This window comes from Opisthocomus hoazin, chromosome 25 (assembly GCF_030867145.1).
Source record: "Opisthocomus hoazin isolate bOpiHoa1 chromosome 25, bOpiHoa1.hap1, whole genome shotgun sequence".
NCBI classification, from domain to species: Eukaryota; Metazoa; Chordata; class Aves; order Opisthocomiformes; family Opisthocomidae; genus Opisthocomus; species Opisthocomus hoazin.
In genome coordinates this window covers 9306304-9328566 of record NC_134438.1, presented here as the reverse complement: position 1 = coordinate 9328566, position 22263 = coordinate 9306304, and the positions used below count along the sequence as shown (strand labels likewise).

General features: G+C 50.4%; 2 protein-coding genes across 6 annotated transcripts; one reads left to right on the top strand and one right to left on the bottom strand.

Moving 5' to 3' along the window:
* The first annotated feature begins 6602 nt into the window (after positions 1 to 6602).
* LOC142364154 (uncharacterized) lies at positions 6603 to 8662 on the top strand. Of its 2 annotated transcripts, none has more exons than XM_075443077.1 (2): positions 6603 to 6877; positions 7443 to 8662. In XM_075443077.1, the coding sequence occupies exons 1-2, from the start codon at positions 6875 to 6877 to the stop codon at positions 8148 to 8150; spliced, it is 711 nt and encodes a 236-aa protein (XP_075299192.1). In that variant the 5' UTR covers positions 6603 to 6874; the 3' UTR covers positions 8151 to 8662. The 2 variants fall into 2 exon arrangements, with proteins under 2 accessions (XP_075299192.1, XP_075299193.1); XM_075443078.1 differs by having other exon boundaries at positions 6603 to 6992.
* Positions 8663 to 10760: 2098 nt separating this feature from the next.
* DYRK3 (dual specificity tyrosine phosphorylation regulated kinase 3) lies at positions 10761 to 22262 on the bottom strand. Of its 4 annotated transcripts, XR_012766203.1 has the most exons (4): positions 22126 to 22262; positions 21305 to 21420; positions 14923 to 17320; positions 10761 to 13024 (listed from the first exon to the last, which is right to left on the bottom strand). XR_012766203.1 is itself a non-coding variant. In XM_075443071.1 (3 exons), the coding sequence occupies exons 1-3, from the start codon at positions 22163 to 22165 to the stop codon at positions 15749 to 15751; spliced, it is 1728 nt and encodes a 575-aa protein (XP_075299186.1). In that variant the 5' UTR covers positions 22166 to 22262; the 3' UTR covers positions 10761 to 15748. The 4 variants fall into 4 exon arrangements, 3 of the variants coding, with proteins under 3 accessions (XP_075299186.1, XP_075299188.1, XP_075299187.1); XM_075443071.1 differs by having other exon boundaries at positions 10761 to 17320; XM_075443073.1 differs by having other exon boundaries at positions 10761 to 17320; positions 22130 to 22262.
* Position 22263: the final 1 nt, after the last annotated feature.

Here is a 22263-nt window from a genome sequence, read left to right as displayed (position 1 = left end):
AGTGGGATGCGAGGAGCTGCAGCCCGAGCAGCCAGCCCCGCTCTCCGGGTTGCTCTGCACTTCGCTGCGGGAGCCCCAGCTCTGCTCCCACCAGCTGCTCCGCTCCCCCAGGAACCGGCTGCCTCCCAGTGCTTGGAAGCGATCCTCGTGCGTGGTTTGTGTATCTCTTTATAAAGCACTGTGGGGTCCCTTAGGATGAAAGGAGCTATTATAGCCTGGGTTTACTACCCAAAAAGTAACCACAAATTTTCTCCACCCTTCATTTGCCCACCTCAAGACAAGCCTGAGCAATAGCATTTAGACCAAGACCCTCTCTCCTAACTCTGCCAGGGCAGGGGATGTTTCTGGCTGGCAGGATCAGTCCCTTGCCAGGATATTCCTCACTGGCATCACCATTCTGCAGCAGGAGGAGAAATGCCCCTTGGCACGGGGTGGGGAGAGGCAGCAGCTCCAGCGCTGGCCTCCCCCTCGGCAGATTAGCACCCGGCGTTGCTCACATACCCGAGCTCCGCGAACCCTTCCCGCTGGACATGCTCTAGCTGACACACAGGGCCCGTAACTGCAAGACACGTCAGGAAATATTGGTCAGGATTATATCTGTCTGAGTGACGGGTACGAGGGTTGCCCCCCTCCCCTGGCCAGCCGGCCACCCCTACGCACAGCGCTGGGAGGACGCATGCCCGCGGGCGCTGAGGTCTGGACCAGCACCCAGCGAGACCCACGGGGCAGACCGCCCTGCCGTGGGTGCATCTTACAGATGTCCACTCCTGCAGTGTCCCCACGGCCTCAAGGAGCACTCAGTCCAAGGAAAGAGCACATTAAAACCACAAAAAGCCCCCAGCACTGACCCATTACGCTGCTTTTTTCAAGACAGGGTGATTTTTCCACCTGGAAACTGTATCCTGATTCATTGCCCACAGGATGATGCCAAATGTACTTCCTTAACTCAGTCACAAAAACCACTAATCAGAAATACAGAAATATATCTCTTCTAAAATAATTTGCTTTGAAAGGGATGTAGACCGACTCACAAGCAAAACCACAGATCCCACATGAGGGAAAACTGAGCTTGCAAGCAAATATTAGTTCTTGCCTAAGGCACAGCTGAGCAGCAGAGCAGCCCCGGAGCAAGCAGCGATCAGCATCTCGCATCTAGCCCTCACACCACTTTTTCTAAATGCAGATTTATTTCATTTATTTTCTAAGAAAATCCACAGCAATGCCACTATGGAGACGGGACTGGATTTCAGCTCAGCAATCAGAACGAGAGCCTCCCATCTTTTGGATATAAAGGGGTCCCTCGAACACCATGGGTCCCATCGGAGAGGGACCCAGTTCTCTGCGGCTCCGGGGTCCGTGCACCGTGGTCCCTGGGGTCCACAGGCAGACGTGGCACGTTCTGTAGGACAGAGCCGTCTGCTTCACCACCCACTGCCTCGAGGACAGGCGGGAAGGCAGATCCAGCCTCACGCCTCCGCATCCCCCATCGCTGTGGGCAGCTCTGGAGCAGAGATGGGGAGCCCAGAGGCTTCTCTCCAAGCACGGAATAACCCAGATGAACTCAGCCAGACTCAGCTCCTCGTCAGCACGAGGTGGCATTGGAGCAGGTCGGGCTTTTAAGGTCGGAAGGGACAGTGTGCTTCTGCGTGGCACAGAGACTCCTCGCAGGGCCCCAGCCAGCAATATTTGTCACCTAAAAATGTTGCCAGAGGCCCAACACAAGGAAAGAAGCCAAACCAGACCCAGAGACAGACCAGCAGTCTCCCAGCCTTGCCCCTGCCTGAGCCCATCAGCCGAGAGAGAGCAAACCACGGGACGACGCACTGTGGGACCATGCAGAGCCTTGGAGGTACCAGCAGGAAAGGTGAAAATGGGGCATAAATTGGAGAAGGACACGGGGTGGATGTGAGGACAGAGGAACAGCAGCACACAGGGGTTACAGGCACTGGGCTGGAGCAAAGGGATTTTGCTTTCACACCAAGCATCCTGAGGAACATTGCCCCTGGAAGGCAGCTCAGCCCACGCTGCGGAGGAACGACGGGGCCAGACCCCGGAGCAGGGAGCAGCAGAGGGGTCTTCAGACCAGAAGATGCCCCAGATGTGCCTCCTCTCCTCGCCACCTCCCAGTGCCCTTACATCTGCTGGCATCCACATACCACCCAAGTCCCTGCCGGTCAGCCAGCAGAGAGGAGGCATCTGCTCGACAAGATTACAGAGATTAGCCCCGTTAGCCTAAGCAGCTCCTGGGCTGGCCCTAATCCAGAGGGACGTACGCAGCCCACACACCGCCGCTCACTGTGAAGGACCCACGTGGGCTGGAGGAGATGATCTTCACCAGTGGCCCTACGCCAGGATGGGCACCGTGTGCCGGTGGGGACCCTGCAGACAGTCCCAACCCCAGCTACCCACGCTGGGGTGGTCTCTCCTGCTCCCACAGCCGCCTTTCAACCCGGCGGCTGCTCTACGTCAGCACAGGGTCCTCGGGGCAGGGTTTGCCCTCTGTGTTTTTTAACATGGCCTCTCTGGGTGCTTTATGCATCGAGCGAAGGGCAAGGCTAGCTCAGGCCCTGCCAGGCTGCCTGCAGAAGCAGCTGGCTGCTGTTTGCAGCTTAGTTTTGGGGGGAAAGGGGCTCAGCCTCCAGCCTATAACAAGAGTTTTTATTATACATTCAAGGCTATAACCTAGAAACACCCCATCTACACGACCAAGCCTGCCTGCAGGCTTCCATACAACCCCAGGCAGCTACACATCCCAGATGGAACAGCTTTTTTACACCCCACCGCTTGGTTTTCACCCACGGAAGATTTGCTGTCGGGAGCCCAACTCACCTGAGAGCAGAGCCCGAAGCAAAGCGTCGGAAGAGCCCCCGGGGATCGGCCTCGGAGCAGGCAGAGCCATGGTCCTCACCCTTCCACAGCAGCACAGCTACTGCCTGCTAGGAGGGAGGACCAGCACTGCTGGAGGGAAGCTCCTGCCATGGCAATTAGCAGCATTAACTGCCAATAATCAGCAGCTGGGCCTCATTGAACCCCAGGCACCCAGATGTGCGAGCAAGGAGCGCTGCCTGCCCTGCCTGCAGGGAGAGGGGAGCGCAACCCATGAGCAGATGAAAGTCGCGTGATCTCCCGAACCCAACGCAGAGGCGGCTGCGGGAGCTTGTGAGCGGTGCCTCAGTGTTGGGCACAGAAAAGAGCCGGTCATGGTGAGGCTGAGGGCCAGCACCGGTGCACAGAGCGGCAGCCGGGACACAGGGACCCCCGCAGAATCACAGAATCACAGAATGGTCGGGGTTGGCAGGGCCCTCTGTGGGTCACCCAGCCCAACCCCCTGCCCAAGCAGGGTCACCCAGAGCAGCTGCACAGGACCATGTCCAGGCGGGGCTGGAATATCTCCAGCGAAGGAGACTCCACAGCCTCCCTGGGCAGCCTGGGCCAGGGCTCCGTCACCCTCAGAGGGAAGAAGTTCTTCCTCAACTTCAGCTGGAGCTTCCTCTGCTTCAGTTTGTGCCCGTTGCCCCTTGTCCTGTCGCTGGGCACCACTGAAAAGAGTCTGGCCCCGTCCTCCTGACCCCCACCCTGCAGATATTTAGAGGCATTTCTAAGGTCCCCTCTCAGCCTTCTCTTCTCCAGGCTGAACAAGCCCAGCTCCCTCAGCCTCTCCTCGCAGGAGAGATGCTCCAGTCCCCTCCTCATCCTCGTAGCCCTCTGCTGGACTCTCTCCAGTATCTCCTCATCTTTCTTGAACTTGGGAGCCCAGCACTGGACACAGCACTGCAGATGGGGCCTCACCAGGGCAGAGCAGAGGGGAAGGAGAACCTCCCTCGCCCTGCTGCCCACACTCCTCCTAATGCATCCCACGGCCGGGTCTGGGCTGGGGGCAAGGCAAGGGGCTGGCAGTGGCTCAGCCCTCGCCTCCCCCCTCGCCTCCCCATGCCGGTGCCGCTGGCAGCGGGATGCTGACAGGGCTGTATCCGGGTTTCTGCACATGGTGGAAAAACACTGGGGCCGCCGAGCAACGGGCTAAAAGTGCCCGGGGTCAGGGCGAGCAGCTGCCGGGGGCCGTGCTGGAAGGGCTTTGCGCTGAAACCGCCGCATCCGCCCCGGCGCGCTGAACCCAGCACCACGAGATGACATGGCAGCAGGCTGGGACCTGGCGCGCGGCGCGAGCCAGAAATAAAGCTGTTTATGTAGCAACTGAAAAAACAGCAACAGGAGCGAGGTGAGGTGTAGCGCGCTCTCTCTCTCACGCTTTATTTTTTCTGAGGCCAGAAATATTTATTTATTTGGGCGGAAGAGATTTGTTTACATTTTAAAAGGGTTTTGCCTGGGATGTGAGCTCCCCAGGCTGTGCCCCGGAGCCTCCCCGTGCTGCAAGCAGCAGCGGGGGTGTTTCCACACAGGTCTGGGACTCCCTGGCCCCAGCAACCTCTGCGTTGCCCTTTCACGTACCACGGGCTTTCGGACACTGGTGTACACTGGGAGACGCTGGATACACCACGAAGCAGAGCTAGCAGGATGCAGTTACAGGCATGAACCCCGCTGTTCGGAAGACATCACCCACATTGCTGAGTCCTAGACCCTTTCCAGCGGTTATTCCCACCTTATGGATAGGGAAAGGGAGCCGGAGAACGGACTTGGGCTTCTTCAGACGGGCTTCAGGCTCAGGACGCAGGCCCTGCGGCGGCAGGATCCGGGTGGAAGGAGCAGGCTCCACAGCAGGCAGACAGAAAAGCAGGCAGACGGTCTGCTAAAGGAGTCCAAACCAGCTCAGTACAAAATACGAAAATAACGGTCCTGCCAGCGTGGGGCCCCTCCGCTCTGCTGCTGCGGGCAGCTCCCAGCGCTGCGGTTTCCTGCGTGAGCTGCCAGCAGGCGAGCGAAGCACGAGGTCACCCCACGGCTGCGGGACAAACCTCCCCACCTCCACGCCTGCCATCCCTGCCGCTGCCGTCCTTCATCCCCCCGCCGTGCCGCGGAGGAAGAGCTCTGAAGTGGCACCAAGGGGGTTAGAGACAGGGAAAGGAAGGGGGAGAAGGCCTGAAATTGGGTCCACCAAAAGCTGGGTTTGTTGTGGCTCTGTGGGAAAGCCAAGCATCTTTCTGTAACGTTGCCAGCTCATGGAAAGAGCCGTGGAGTGAGACCAGAACCTGAGCAAGCATTTCATAAGGGCTGTCTTATCCGCTGCATGTACCTAGACCTACCAGCGTGAACGATGCATGAAGCTCTGGTTTTAGTTTAATAGAAAAAAACAAAAAAAGAATCATCAAAGAATATTGATAAAGTTTTGTGTCATTCTTGTGCCTTTCCCATCACGTGGGGATGTGTCAAAGGATCGTGCTTAGTCCTGCAAGTGCTGAAGAGGGGTCTGGAAATAGTTACAGCGAAGCACGTGATCCCGCTGGACTGGGGAAAAGAAGAAGAAAATCCAGCTTGGAGTCTTGGCTTTCTCTCACCCTTCTGCCATCTTCTTGCTTCTCCTAAAAGCCCCACCAGCGTCCCATGCAGTGAGAAATAAAACGATGAGGGAGGCAAAACGCTGCTGCACACGTAGCCGCAGCCAGAACCTGTAACCAAGCCCTCGGCGGCTCAGCTCCACGCAATTGTCACTGCAAAAACATCCTGAATCAGCACCAGCTGGCTGGAGAATGAAAGCCGGGCTGTTTGCTCCCCTCCTGCACCTCCCAAAATAACCAGTGGCTTCCCCACACTCGCCCCCCCAAACACACACGCTCCCACCTTCCCTGGCAATTCAGCCACCGGCGAGAGCCGCAGCCGGCACCGCCAGCGTGCCCAGCCCACTCCTCCCCGTGCCCCTGCCCGTGACCACGTTAAAGAGGTTTTTTTTCAGAGCACCGGGGTGTAAATATCTGGAAAGTGCTGGAAAACGCAGTTACCCCCTCCCAGTGCCCGGGGTCCGGTGAGGAGGCTGTGCGGTGCTGCGGGGCACCTCCAGCAAAGAGGCAGGGATGTCCTAATGCACCCTCACTGTTTTTCTAAATTTATCAATTAGGCACCTAAACCCTCTTGGCACGGAGAAGAAGGCAGGCAGCACATCCCTTCAGGCACCTTCAGCAGCCCAGGCCCGGAGGCAGCAGCTGAGGAGCTGCAGAAACCCCCGGGAGCTGCCTGTCTCCAGCCCCTTTCTGTCCCACGTCAGACGAGAGCTGGCAGCACCGAGACCAAGCCATGCCAACGGCTGGTCACCCCCTGAGCTCCACACAGGGCAAATGCAATGAGGGGAATTGTGAAGGGGATATACAGGGGATACATGGCTCATGCCTCAGAGATTCAGCCTCAGACAAAAAAATGTCCCTCTCTGCCTGCTTGCACATATTTATTCTGTGCTTACGGCTTTGAGAGCAGGGAACTTCTGGTGTAAATCACTTGCATGACCTTTCCTGTGTGATGACTTTACAGCTGGCTGCTCGCACCTCAAATACAATTTCATTTATGCCATCCATCATCAACACCTGCTGGGGAGACTGGCAGCTTCTATCGTTAACGTCGCTGGGGCGGCTGTCACCCGGCGCTGCAGACGGGCACGCAGGCAGGCTCAGCAGATATTGCTGCATTGCTCGGCCCTGGGCGGTGCAGGACATGAACGAGGACCTTGGGCATTATCAGTCAGACCTGTGATAGTACTGAGCAAAATGCTTCTTTCGTCCTCTCCTTCTCACCCTTTGCCGATGCCAGAACGAGCAGCACGAGCTGCTGAGGCTCCTGCTGAGCATGGCAGGGTGGAAATACTATTTTTCCAATTCTTCTTCCCGCCCGAGGAGATCTTCATCCACGTGGCCGCCCACTGCACAGCCCTGCAAGGCCACCAGCTGAGCGCAACCCTCCTCTCCAGAGAGTCCAGCGGAGGGCTACAAGGATGGTGAGGGGACTGGAGCATCTCCACTACGAGGAGAGGTTGAGGGAACTGGGCTTGTTCAGCCTGAAGAAGAGAAGGCTGCGAGGGGACCTTATAAATGCCTACAAATATCTGAAGGGTGGGTGTCAGGAGGATGGGGCCAAGCTCTTTTCAGTGGTGCCCAGTGACAGGACAAGGGGTAATGGGCACAAACTGAGGCACAGGAAGTTCCGTCTGAACATGAGGAGGAACTTCTTCTCTCTGAGGGTGACGGAGCAGTGGAACAGGCTGCCCAGGGAGGTTGTGGAGTCTCCTTCTCTGGAGATATTCAAGACCCGCCTGGACAAGGTCCTGTGCAGCCTGCTGTAGGTGACCCTGCTTCGGCGGGGGGGTTGGACTAGATGACCCACAGAGGGCCCTTCCAACCCCTACTATTCTGTGATTCTGTGATTCTGTGAAAACTGTGAAGAATTTCATACTGAATTCAACCTGCTTTAAAAACAATGTCACTGGGCTTTAGAACAGCCTCCAACAGTAAATTCTGTGGGCTAATCAGGCATGTGCTTTATTTCTTTCAATCCCTTCTCAGCTATGCTTAATTACGCCTAATTATTATAATCGTGGTCTCTGCCGTCCTACCGACAACCCACTTGCCCAGGAAGACGACTCTCTCCGGTACCCGGTACGCCTCTCCTCTGCTTGTAGAGCCAAATACCAGCGCTTCCGCGCTAGCGGGAGGAATGCAAACCCTTACATGGCTCCGCTCCTCGGCAGGAGGCTGGGGCTGCCTCGCTGGCAGTGTCCGAAAGCTCCTCTCAGCAGTTCTGAACGGGCAGACTTCATCCAGGCAACGCTTCCATCCCCGCAGCCGAGCCGGAGCACGCTGCAGGGACCCTTCAGCCCGACCCCGCTCGCAAGGGGCGAGGGAAGAGCTGCGGAGCGCTGTGCCGACAGCCCCGTCTCCCTGCCATCCCGCCCCGAAGCCGAGAGCCAGATCCCAACCCCTCCTTGGACTCCTGAGAAGCTCAGGCTCCGCAGACGCCTCGGGGCACAGATGGCTGCTGCTGCTGGCTGCAGCTGCGCCAAGTACATCCCATTTATGCTGTCTGTATCAACACTGGGGCGAGACGGCGATGGCACCACGGGAAAACATTTAGAGCACGTCATGGGCTTTGTCCAAAGCACAGAGCATCCACGTGGAGAGAAGAAAACAATCCGCAAGGGCAAAGACATTTCTGAGCATCTGTGCACGTGGCCGTCCGCAAAAGCGTTCGTCAAGCCCGTTAGGGTGATTTGACGAGAGGAAAGAAAACAAACCCAATGCTGCCTACCATTCATTCATCATCTGCGTAGCAAAGAATTTATAAAAAGAATTAACTGACTCATACAAAGACTAGCACTAGCTTGCTAGCTGATGCTTAAAGAGAACCTAATTATGGGCAAAATTCACCTCTTTGGTCAACACAGCCTTGAGCCACACGCTGACCCACAGCCGTAAGAGCAGCGTGCGTGAGAATCGAGAGCAGAGCTCAGACAGGCTCCCCGTGCAGCCCGACGGGTCACTGACAAGTTACTCCGGGGCCCCCCAACCAGCCTGCCAGGCAGCTCCTCCTCACTGGACCAGGCTCCTGCTCACTGGGCACACAGCAGCCTCGCCTCTTCGAGGAAGCGCTTATGTCCTGGGTTTGGCCAGAACAGGGTTAATTTTCACTGGAATCCAGGAAGGGGCACAGCCGGGGGGTGGGGGCTGACCCCACCTGGCCAAACAGAGCCTGGTATTCCATACCATGTGCCGTCACGCTGGGTTCCGGTAGGGGGGGGGGCGGTGCGGCGGGAAGGCTCTCGCGGCTTGGGCGGGCGCAGCGCCGGTCCGGTTTTCGGGAGAGCGGCTGTTGTACGGTTCGTGGTTGTGTTTTCTCCTTATTTGTATCGTTGTTGTTCCTGTTTTCCCTCTGTTTGCTGTTCTGTTAAACTGCCCTTATCCCGACCCACCAGTTTCTGCCTCTTTCTTTCCATTCTCCTCCGCACGCCGGCGGGGGGAGGGGCGGCCGCGTGGCGCTTTTGTTGCCGGCGGCAGCCGAAACCAAAACAGCTTACCAACACCCTTCCCCTCTGTTCCAGCCCGCTGAGCACAAGGACTGCTGGCAGATGTAGCTTAAGAGCCGCTGCGGTGTTCAGCGGTGTCACAGAACCCTGCGTACACAGCAGGCTGGAGGGCAGGACTCCCTGGAAAGGAGAGCACGGCAACGTCCCGCACGTGCAGACTCCAGGCATCGCTGGTCGTTTGTACCGTCACTGTCGCTAGAAAAGACATCCCAGGTTTTCAGTCTGGTAATTTTGAGGCCCTTTGGAATGGCCCTAGGAACTTCCTGGCTCTTCTTTTCAGAAAAATCAGGTCCCTTCAAAACGTATCAAGCAGAAGACCCAACTCTGACGCTCCAGCACAGCTGGCCACCATGGCAAAGTCTTGGCTTACCCATATAAATTAGACAGGCCGTTCAAAAAAAGCCCTCAGCCTGTGACTTTAAAATGTCAGCAGGCAAAAATGAAACTGGACAAACTTGTGCTAAGCAGCAACTCGCTAGACCGACGCAGCTGCTTTTTAAAGCGCTTTCTGCTAAATGAATCTGCTACGGGGAATGGCACTGCCTTCTTACCACGCAGAGGTTGAAAAGCTCAACCCAGCGAACCGAAAGGAATATTGCTCAATGCAAGAAAATCTCTTCTTCTGCCTGACAAAATGATTTAAGAATCTGCTGATTCATTTTTCCATCAAGAAACCACATTAATGAATGAATGGCTGTAATTAATAATGGATGGAATATACCATGAGCAACAATGGGCCCACAGCCCGACACTTTGTTCAGAGACGCAGATTTTCTACTGCCATCCCTCAGCATCATTTCGAGAGGTGGAATTCTGTGAACACGGCGTCAGCGTCGGATTCCCCAGGTCCTGAGCTGGCAGCAAGCAGCGCGCCGCGTCACAGCGCGCCGTGCAGCTCCAGGCAGCAGCGTCCGCGGTGCGACACCTCATCACATCACACCAACCAGCGCTACAGCACGGCAAGATAAGGCGATTATTTTAAAACGAGGTGCTGTGCCTGAGAAAATGTCACTCAGCGACACAAAATCCTCACGCAGAGAGTGTCCCGTGAAGGGCAGGGACCGCGGCAGGCTGAGCAGGCACCGTGCCTGCCGGCTACGCAGCCACACGTATGTTCATACACCTACACCGCAAACAAAGACATTCAAAGAGCACTTCAATGTCTGCATGCACGTATTTTCTTCCTGCTTTCAGACTGTAAACTTTTTTCTTAATCTAACATTTGCCATTCACCCGCATTAAAACAAGGAAAAATTCAGGCGGTGGTGTCTGCAAACCTTCTGCGTGTACCACGCATCGTTTAGTCATACAGGTCATAGCTAGGGACCTTTTTACTGCGGCATGATTTCATCTTCAAACCATTCCCATAGCCACTCGGGTACAGTAGGTTACCCATTTATAGGTTTCTAATAAAAGCAAATCTTCCTTAAGTGGCTATTACTGGATTTCTCCTTTCAGCCGAGGGATAAGCAGGATTCTGGGCTTTAAAATATCCCCAGGGGGCTGAGTAAGAAAGTGACAACTGAAGAATGTCACGGCAAAACTTCGATACGTTCTAATTACAGCACCGTTAACGAGAAGAACATTTGTCAGATGGGAGCACTCCTCACGTTTAGCACAGCCACGCTGACACCATCTATTCGCCCAGAGTCTGACAACCTTCTGCTGATCTCCGGTTAGATCCCACTGCAGGTCGGGTCTGGCCATGCCAGGTCAGTTACACCAGCTGGAAATCATCATTGCTTTTCTGTTTTAATTTTAAATCAAGTACTTCTTTTAGGAATTTGCACAGTCTGTTGCTACAGAAAACTATGTATTTATTTTCTTTTAAAAATGAACTGAAATACAACTTTAGGAAAGATCTGTTCATGACATTTAAATACACATTTGAGTCGGACTTCTCCCCAAAGTGTTCCTTCACAGAGTTACACTCACATGCACCTTAGGTGTCTTCTACATTCTCCACCATATTACACCTCATCACAATATTTATAGTAAAAAGCCTAACCTGGCAAATTCTTTAGACGTTGACATTTAGCATGAACATCTGCAATGTGTAAGAACCCCTGAAGAGCGATTTGATTGCCCCAAGAGCTGGAGGCCGGCAGAGCGATAAGGCACAGCGCTGCGCACGGGGAACACGGGCTATTCCGGCAGCGCAGGCTTACTGACCCAGTCAGCCTGTCGGCAAGCACCGCGTTCGGCTTCAAGTCACCGCACCCTCCGCATGCTGGGACGATGCTCACCTACCCGAGCCCGCCCTGGTGACCCCAGGGTTTACGTGTCGCAGTGGGAGTCAAAACCCTGCAAGGTATCAGCGGAGTTTTAGAGCACGTAAGGGCTCTTTAATGGGAAGCATGAAGTGCACGCAACTCCCCAAACCCTTGTCAAATTAAAACAAACAAAAAACCCTCCAAACCCTCCCCCCCAAGTGGTATCTGTGATAAACACCAAATATAAAAACATGCTGCCCAGTTTTCAGAACTGCCAGGGAGCCACAGCTCCGGGTGCCCAACGCGTCCAAAAGCCGTGGGTTTTTCCATTGAGGAGCAGTCTCTCAGCGCAGTTTGTTTCCAGTCTCAGCTGGGTACGGCAGAGAAGTACTGCAGGTCTTTCCACAGTTTTTTGGCTCTCCACTTCCCCACCAGGATTAAACTTTGGCAGGCAGGGGATCTGTATCCATCATTTCAGCAGAGATCTCCGGGTGCAGAATCAGCCCTTTTGCCTGTGCGGCGAGGATTAGGAAGACACTGCTGAGATCATCACGTACATGGTTCACAGCCAAAACACTACTAGTGTTTAAATAAGAAAGAAAAAAAAAAAAGAAGAGCTGTAGTCTGCAGTGAATATCCCTTTAAAAAGGACCCCATTTTTATTTCAGAGGTAGTTTTAAAGAGGATGGCCATTGCAAAGAACCTCTACCGATAAATCACTGCTTAAAAACTTTTCAGCTGTGTGGAAGTCCTAACAGGTCACAACGCTGCAAACAATTTCAGAGCGAGCAACACGCTCTCTCTCCCACAAAAGTCACTTTTAAGCTTTCCAGTTAGTCTGTTCTGAATTCCTAGGTCAGCAGACAACCAGAGCTCCTGTTCCAGCGGGATGGGAAGGATCAAGAGATCCGCCGTACGCAGCAGATCTCTGGAATCAGGTCACTGTTGGGCAACCAGCTTCACCCTCCGCAGCTGGCGCTGGCCAGAGCAAACCTCTAGAGAAGTAAACACAGCCTGGGTGGGCATCTGCCCACGCTACCACGTTCCGCAGGGAAGAAGAACACTTCGCTGTCCCCCTGGGTTCAGGCAAAACCGAGGTTCTCCCTGCAGCCGGGGCAGGCAGATCACCTTCGGACCCCTGTGCAGAAGCACTGCGTATCTGTCAGGTGCGATGCTCATTCGTTTATACAAAAATACTGCTAAACCAAACAGCTAAAATGCAGATGATCATCAGAGCATGTCATTTACAATACAGAGACTAACAGGGCAGTAAAACAGAGGGAAAGTTACAAGGAACATTTTAAAATAAGTTTGGGTGACTTTTACAGATGCGATGGCCGTTTCGCTGTAAGCCCAGGCCATTGGCGTTTGTTTTGTGGGAAGGTGACGGAGGTTCTGGTGGCACCTCACTAGCGCTGGCAGATTAACAAACCTGCAAAGCAAAGAGTTGCCACAAAAATAAAAGCTGTTGTGTTCATCTATTTAGACAAGTTTAAACTACTTTAACATTCTAACCAGTATCACAACTAATAAAACGATGGACTTCTGACAATTTCAGACTTCATTAATGTTTAGCTTTCCAAAAAACAAAGCGTGAACGTGGGATTTGGCTGTATCTCAGCGAAGACAGCCGCTGCGAGCGAGACCACCCTCTGTGAAGGGCACCGTCCAGCGACGCAGCCCGTGGTCCCAGCCTCCACGCCTGGCTGTGGGCAACGCCTGCGCTCACTCGCAGGGAACTCAGAAAGTCAAGCGGCTGCAGCGACGATGCCTCAGCGCTCTCCCAGCCATGAGATTTATCAGCTCACCTGAAGGGCTCTCCCGGTTTGGGAATTCTGGGTCATGCTACTCACTGAAAGGAAACATTTTGTAAAGAAAATGGGGCTTAGTAATCAGAAACATGACCAAAATACTCTCAGTTGCATTCCCTGGGTTATGAAGAAGTCCTTTTCAGTGTAGTAAAAATCCTCCCAGGCTGCTCTCTTTTCCTTCTCACCTCCCAAGGCTCTACAGACAAGAGCCCCAGATTAGCAACACAGTTAACCACGCACTTGATTTTAAAACACAGTAGTGCCAAGTAAGAAAGATCCAGTCTTAAACACAGACAACTCATAACGGGTACCTTGCGCAGTCAGCGCACGCTGAACACATTTTCTAGATAAAAAGCAATGTTCTTGCCAGCTAATTACTTTATCTGCGGTTTTACAGCACCGGCCGTAAGTGAGATGACGGTGGGTACACCAGAGGCTGGTTACCTCACAGTAACCAGTTCCCAGAAGTCACAGGAGAATGACCATTCTACATTTGGCATTTTATAAATGAAAACAGTTCAGAACCGAGATACTGCTCTGCGTTCCTAAGAGCAGACCTGTTTGTACAGCTCCCAGCCCACCGGCACCCCACCGCCTTCTGCCAGGCTCCAGACACTGCCAGTACTTTACAGTCTCTATTATAAAGTGCTTTTCTAGGCATCTTTCCTAAGAAGCCATTGCTCCTGAAAGGTTCCTTTCTCCTTATTCACCAGGTATATTGTGTAAAAAAATACATAAAGGGTAGAGAAGGAAGAAGAATGTTTCTGGCTTCTTAAAATGTGCCACATCTATTAAGATTGTACAAAAGTCAACAGTGACTTCTGCTACTTCCCCCAAAATTACACTTCCTTGATTCTCCATTCAAATAAAACTCCACTCAGCTGAGCCAAAAAATAACAACCCAAAACCCAGTCATGCATTATTATCAAGTGAACCATGAACATAACCCACACGCTGTACTACTTGTAGCTGCACGGATAAAGGCTAGACGTTACTTCAATATTACTACTGAGCTTATTGAATTGACACTTGTAAAACCAAGGAACTCAGAAAAGCTACGTACACAAGAACTTCAGTTTAAACAACAGACCTGGAAACTCTGGAGCTTTGGCTCTGTCTTTCTGACTTTTTCTACAGGCCTCCACCCCGCATTTCACCGCGCTGTAACTGAACGGAGCAGAGGAGCAAACGCAGCCCCATCTTCTCAGAGGGAGCATCTTGCAGTGAACCCTGGTAACTCCTTTGAAAGTCACCCTGGTAACTCCTTTGTATACTGAGAGTGGCCTTGTTTTAACATTAAAACCTCTTTAAATTTAAAACCTTCTGTTCATAAAAGCTCTAAATTGTATTAAAATTGCGTTCAGGCACCTGGCCGGAGATCAGATGTTTTTGCAAATGGACTCAGGCCATGTGGCTGCAAGAACAGCCCGAGCTGTGCTGTTGCCATCACAGCTCACACCACCTTCACGTGTTCTGGGAAGCTAAAGGAAGAGGAAATGCAAACTCATCTATTTCAAGCATGAGAGAACGCAGGCACCTCTCTCTGAAAGACCTGAAGGAATACAGTTAGAAACACAGCAGCTCTTCCCAGAACGTAGTTTGATGTGGATCCACCAGTGCTTGCACCCTAGCAGTCTTTCCTGATATTTCACAGATGCTTAGATCTCAGAGCACACTTCCAATTATTAGGCATGTCCCCCCCCATTTACTAATTACAGTCCTGGGCCTTAAAAACATTTCCTTGTCTGATAGGGGTGGCATGTTTGCTTTTTATTAAAAGAGCTCCACCTAATTCAATGGAATTCACTCTACACACACACAAAAAAAAACCCCAAACAATTCTTAAAATGACCAGAATCTCAAACATGTATAAAACAGCTTTATAAGTTCAACATTTGTGTTTTGGGAACAACACAGGAAAACAAACACACACACACACCTGGCAGAACTGATGATCCAGGCTCCAAAGAGACATGTAACTGATTCATTAGCCTTGAACAAACTGGCCCACACCTGTGGTGGACCAGTCCTGATCTTGAATTCCCCTACCAGCTTTCCATAGACGCTTCAGGGAAACAGCAAGTGTACAGAAGTTAGTAGTTTTATTTAGATATATCCCGTGTTCCATGGCATTTCTACCCTCCTTTGGGGAAAAAAAATAATAAAAAAATATCAAACGATAAAATTTCAACACCAAATTTTTTTGGTGTCTATATCCCATGGTGTTTTTAAAAATCCCAGTTAGGACAGATAAGGGAATAGCCGCGCAGAGAAACCAAATTCTTAAAACATAAATTAGCAATTTGCAAACAAGTTCCTAATGCATTACATTAACACATTTGTGCTTTTGACAACAGATGTAAAAACTCTCCCCAGAATAAAAAGAGTTCAGTTGGAGATTAACTGAAAATATGTATTTTCAACCAATTTCCCTTGCTGTCTTAAGCAAAAGAATCTGTTAAACCGTCCTGATAAGAAACGGTCCCATTTCTAAACCAGCATTATTAAATAGCACGTCTGCCAAACTGTCGTTTTACTCCACAGCTGAGCTGGCCTACCCAGCAATGTAATATGCACCACATTGTGAGTGAAACATCGGATAAAAGTTAGCCCTTAAAATGTGTACACATTGACTGAATTTTTTATATTCAAGAGTTAGCCTCTAATAAAAAGTAAATCCATTAAAAACGTCTGCATTTAACTTCCTTGCACATTACTAACAATTAAAATACAAGGTATGTATTCTGGAAATACATAATTCTCTATTAGCTGACCAGCTTGGGTAGCACAGTGCATAGAGGTATACTGCCATTGGAGTCGGACGTTAAATTAGCTCTCAGCTTGCTCGCGACACCAACTACAGGAGGCAACTTGGAACCTATTGCTGTGAAAGAACTTGTATAACTAGAAATCCGTCGGTTGGAGGTTTTATCAGTGCTGGGTAGTTTGGGCGTTCGCTTACAAATCCACGGGTGCCGTAACGCTTGACTTGGAGTCATGCGCGCGGAAGGTTCCCAGCTGAGACATTCTTTTAAGAACTCTATAAACAAGTGATCGTCGCAGCCTTTCAGTGCCGTCACCCAGTCTTTGCTCCCTGGGGCTCCTCGTAGTTTACCCCGGCGCGACCGACTCCCATTAAGGGTCACTCTTCCATCTGCATGTGTAGTTACAGTGCAGTAGCGAGGATGACCCTTAGAGTTGATGAAGTTCTTGGCTCGCTTGGATTGATCCAAAAGCTTCTGAGGCGGCATTCCAAGAAGCTCCATCATACAAGCCAGTTGGTCTCCCTCATCCTCTCCAGGAAAAAGAGGGTATCCAGTCAATAGTTCCACCAGGATACAGCCAAAACTCCACATGTCTATGGGCATCCCATAGCGACTCCCCAGAATTACCTCTGGCGCCCGATAAAATCGGGACTGAATATATGTGTAGACTCTTTGGTGCTCAAAACAGCTGGAGCCAAAATCTATAACCTTGATTCCACATCTCCCCTGCTGTTTTAGGAGGATATTTTCTGGTTTCAAGTCACAGTGTATGATTTTGTTTCTGTACAGAGCATCCAAACACTGCAGTATAGAGTGAGCAAACTTGCGTACCAGTTGGATACTGAAGCCCTGAAACTTATTTCTTTTAATCAGCTCGTACAAGTTCATACTCAAGAGTTCAAAGGTCATACAGATGTGGTTCCGAAAGGTGAAGCTTTCCAGCATGTGAATAACGTTCATACTGCCTGTTTTGTCCTGTTTCTTCAGATGCTCCAGAATCCGGATCTCTTCTGCTGCTTGGCGATGGAATCTCTTTTCATTGCGAACCATCTTTAAGGCTAAGTGTTGATGGAGTTTGTGATCGTAGACTTTAGCAACTTGTCCAAAACTGCCCTTGCCAATGATTTTGAGTACTTCATACCGGTAAGCAACATGGTCGTGGGGCACGTGAATGTAGCTGCCTTGGTCATCATCATAACCTCCATTGTTGGGCCCACCAATCACTCCTTGCCTCTTTTTTGCAGCTGGACCCACGAAATAGATTTCAGAAAAATTAAAAATCTCTTGCTGCTCATAAGCAGACAGCTGATGTTTGTACTGTTTGACAGCTTCCTCTGGAGTTTGGGAAATGGCTTTATGTGGTTTTGAGGAACCACCAGCACCTTTCGAAGTGCTTATGCTCTCTATACTTTTATCTTTTGTCAGGGAAGGAAGACATCTTTCTGAACTAGTAATTCCTGCAGACTGAAGAGTGCTGCTCCGTCTGTTGCCAGAGTCCTCAAATAATTGCTCCACTTTGACCTGACTTCCAGCCAGAGGGTGATCCTTCATTGCGAGTTTGTTGCTAGAAACCTACAGATGGAAAAACAAAACAAAACAAGCTTTACTTTTATCTTTTAAAGCACAGACCAGGAATAAAATCAGTACCACGTAAAACAAAAGCAGTAACATAACAGGTTTTGCACTTCTGTTAGGAACAAGTATAAAATGCTGGACCTGAACTACTCAAGTTACAAGCACAGTTATAGACGGGTACAGAAAAAGAACGCAGCTTACTGAAACAATCACTTGCTCAAATGTAGTGTATTTTTAAGCCCATAAAGGGTAAACCCTAGAGAGCCAAACGCTCAAACAAGGACACAATACCTACTAGTATGCACGCAGTCAGCAAACAGCCGGGGCAACAGCTATGTTTAGCTCTAAACGTGGGTGCAGCAAACACAACCAACGACAGATGCAACCTGCACCTGTCCGAAACATGCAGCATAAGGTGAACGTGCAGAGGAGCGTCAGGAAAATGGCAGAGACAAGGCTGCCAAAGGAAGACAAGAAATGACAGCCAGTGACATAAGGCTGGCGTAACCAAGCTGAGCAAGGAGAGCAAGACAAGATAAACCATACTTTTTTTTTAAAAAAATTATATTTATTTTTTGAAGGGGAAAATGCCATCATATCCACAACTCCCTTTGAAATAATAATAGCTTCACAACTATCTTAATACAGACCTTGAAGCTCTGAATAATTGAGACTATCTCTTACTCCCAACTTTGTTGACAGTAGTCTGTAACCACCGTCTCTTACTGCCACATGTTAAAACATTTACATCTGAAATGAACACACAGACCATGAGAAAAGCACTGTGAAATTTTTCAAGCTTGCCATTTTTACCACTTAGTAAATGCTGAACTCCCTGGAGTTCAGTTCCTTCCTAGAACTGCAGCTATTCCCCTGTTCTACTCACTGATGCTCCACGCTGACAGACAGCAGAGAGGTGGTGTCTGACCCGCGCAATGCTGACGAAGCCATGACTAGAGTAGCAACATCTGTTTTCCATTTTGTCCTTTAATCTAAAAATAAAGATTTGAGACACATGCCAAACCGAATCCCTGAAAACCAAAATAACTGCACAGGAATCAACCAAAATATATAAATAAACCTGCAGATCCACAGCAATAAAGCCAAATTCCTTTTCAGTTACATACAGTCCAACATCTCGGCACAGTCTGTAAATAAGAGAAGTGAATGCTCTCGCCAAAAACAACTACAGATAACTCTTTTACGAGCCTGTTTGTTGGTGCTGCCCTGAAGTGTTAGCTCTCGCTCACAAGCCCCCAAAAAACGGGCATTTCCTGCAGAAGGCAGTCCTTATCAGTGGTGACTAGGGGCCATCGGATATAACCTACTAAGTTCCACTACTCCGAGTCCTATCAACCCCAAAACACAGTGTACTGCAAGAGACACGCCTTTCCAGAAAGTCTCAAACAAAACAACAAAAGCCCAACCCTGGTAACTTGGACTAAACGCCTTTTTCTCGGAGCCTGGCTGAACCTCCGAGATAAGAACGACTTATTTTCAGAACTGGCTAAAAGACTCCAAACAGTGAGTTTACAAATCAGCAGCGAACACAGGCACAGAGCAAGGCTCACGCTTGTTGGTTTCCTGAAGTTTTCCCGGGGGCGGGGGCAGGAGAGAGGGGCAGCACAGAACAAAACAAGCCTGTCCTTCTACAGCAGGAGTCTTATTTTCACCTTTGCAATCAAAACTTGGTATTCCTCCTACACGGGTTTCAATTGCAAGCCCAACAGAAGCGGCTTTTTATCCCCGTGACTCAGAACGGACGCAACTGCACCCCTGCAGAACACTGCTGCGGCAGCTTGCGCTCGCAGGGCTCTGCGGAGCAGCCTTCTCTAGCTGCACAGATGAACTAAGCACCGAGACTTCGAAACGTGCTACTGCATCGCACAAATTTCTTTCAACTATTTGGTTTCAAAAAAATGGTGTTAACAGCCCAAACATCATAAATTGTAGCAACAGGATAAAGTGCGAAAGCCTTGCAAACATCGCTACATCTCAACACTTCCATTCCAGAGCAATAGCAACTCCGGTAATGCTGTTCGTAGCAAACATTTCGTACCTTTGAATACCTAAATAAATAAGGAATTCATGATTCAATTTATCCTGGAACTATTTCTTAATGAAGAAACTATGGCTTTGGATCTCAAACCCGGCTCAGCAGCTGTTCATTGGTAAGGGCTACCTTTTCGTTTTTAGAGGACTACCAAAATCATTTGCCACTTGACAGTGAGACACAAACATAGAGCAATCTTAACTTCAACTCAGAAGACCTACACTTAGAGTCAGATGACTTCTGGGTAACATCAGCTTTCTTTCCACAGCTTTCATTTACAAATCACGGGCTGCACAGGTTTTGTTTTATTGATAAAGCGCTATCAGCAGCCAAGAAATTAAACTGACAAACACAAGCGGCACCCTGTTGAAGATTATCACATACTTACAAAACTTCATTTTAATTGAGGAGGAAACAGTTAACCCAGTTCCTGCACAACTGGTTTTGCAAAAGTGCATCAGTTGCTTTCCAAATGAAGCAAACTGAATCAAACCCGTGTATTCTGAAAGCAGAGGTGTTTCTGTTCTCTTGTAGTTAAGATGAAAAGAACAGACAGCTGCAGACATCATAAGTCTTCAATTCTCATGTCACATTACATCATAATACAAACATCTTGCAAGGAAGAAACCAAACATCACTTAATTCCAGATCCTTTCCCATGAAAACTGAGCATCACGATTTTCATCCTTCCACGCTTCATCTCAGTTCCTGCTCGCAAGATACCGCTCAGGCTGTATTTTTTTGATGTGTCATCATGGCAAAACTAAGCATTTTAAAATCCTTAATCTAACCTTAAGAAGTTAACAGGCTTGATGGACAACATACAGATGAAGAATAAGATACACTAGAGAAACAAAATATTCATAGTTATATTTGTACTTATCTGGATAGGGATAGCTCCATTCTACTGATTTCACTTACAAAAAACTGTAGTTACACTACGACTTAAACACTGCAGTTTGAGAGTTCCCACACCCCCTGCCAAAACGCCAACCCACTACTCTTCAAACTCTACTACTCAACAAGTGTCTACATTTCTTCCACTCTCCCTCAATATTGGCAAAAAGGATAAACACAGACCCGTGCTAGTGAGTTTGCTCAGCAAACAGCACAGACCAAGCTAATTACTAGTATCTGTTACAATAAACTACCACAAGTTGATGATTTTTCAAATGCTTCTTACTCGGTGAAATGTCTATTTTCACATTTTAAAGAGTGGGATTTTTTAAGCTCAAGCTCCTTCACTTCTGCCGGAATTCAACAAGAGCCAAAACACATCTGAAAACCATAGAAAGGTCGGATCACTGTACAGCTGAACACAACCACTATGGCTCAGTTCAATCAATTTAAGGAAAGATCTCGTAACTCCACGTCTGCTGAGGAAACACAGCACTTATGAAGCAGCACATTAACACCTTCAGTCCAGGAAGAGCTATTTTGCTAGTAAACGAAGTGGCAGATAATGCCAGAGTTTTCAGAGGAGAAAGATCCTTTTGTAAGATGTTTGGCAGCCATGCAAACCCACACTGCTCCTTCTGCTGTTTGTAAGTACTTATCTCTTGGAATTTTCATGAGGGAAACTAAAATGGAAGCATGCAAGAGTGCAAAGCATGTGTGGATTTACATGCTTATCAACACACGAGGTGACACGGCAGAACACTTCAAGCTCTTGTAAAATAACTTTTGTGATTAAAACATGAGCTGAGGATAGTAAAACAGGATTTCTAAGGCTGCCTAGCAGTTCTACATTGAGCACAACACCGCATCATTTTCATGCTTAGGAAAAGCAATAATGTTAATAAGCTACTTACAAAGCTGCACCATCCCACTTTTTTAATTTATTCTCCACAGAGAGATATCCAACTCCTCGACAGTTCTCACCGCCACACAACACAACGCGAAGACCCAGACGACTTTAAAACACTCACGTTAGCTCTCCCGAGGGAAGGCAGTCCTGAGGGGCTGTGTTCTTCGTTTGTAGCCTCTTGGTACCTGATCTGATCTATCCTCATGTAGGAGTCGTACAACCCATCCGCAAACCTGCCTGGAAACGTCCCGCACACAAACCAGTCAGTCACAAAAATTCACGTTAACACAGAGCGAGACAAACGCTGCAGCGTACCTGGCTGGCACCTTTCCGGCTGCAAGACCATCGCTTCTCGGTCGTTTATTAAATGATCTTTCGAATCCAGCTACGACTACAGCTAAACACTGCGAGCACGGTTAAATACCACAACAGAGTGCAAAGCTCTTGGGAAATCGTAATTTGTGGCACTTTTAATTTACAGCTTCTCTTTTATTTTAAACAGCTTTTGCACTGCAAATATCTAGCCTGCAGAAACGTTAACCCGTGCGCTCCCCACTCCCCCTCCAGCGGGATAATCCCGAACTGGCCTCGCTAGGAACGACACCAGCAGAGGGGCAACGGCTCCAACACCGGACAGGGCTGCCCCGAGGCAGGGGATCCTCCATAAGCGATCCGCGGGAGTTACGCGGGAGTCCCGGCTGGCTGCGGGACGGGGGGGGGGCCGTGCCGGTCCGCAGGGCAGCTGGCAAATACCGCTAAAGAACTTCAAACCGCAGCGTTTACCGCGACCGCCGGGGCTCGGCAGCTCTGCGAACGGGAGAACCCCCGGGGGGGGCCGCGGCGAGGCGGCTCCCGGCCCGCACCGGCCTCCTCCCCGCGGGACCCCCGAGCCGGGCCCGGCGCCCGCCCTCCGCGCTCTCCCGCCCGGCCCCGCCGCCTCACCCGCGCCGAGGGGCGCCTCCGGCTTCCTGCCCAGCAGCATCGTGGCGGGGGGGGGCGGCCCCCATCCCCGGCCGGGCCCCGCTCCGCCGCCTCCCGCCCGCGCTCCGCCGTCCAGCGCTTCCCCGGCGAGCGGCCAGG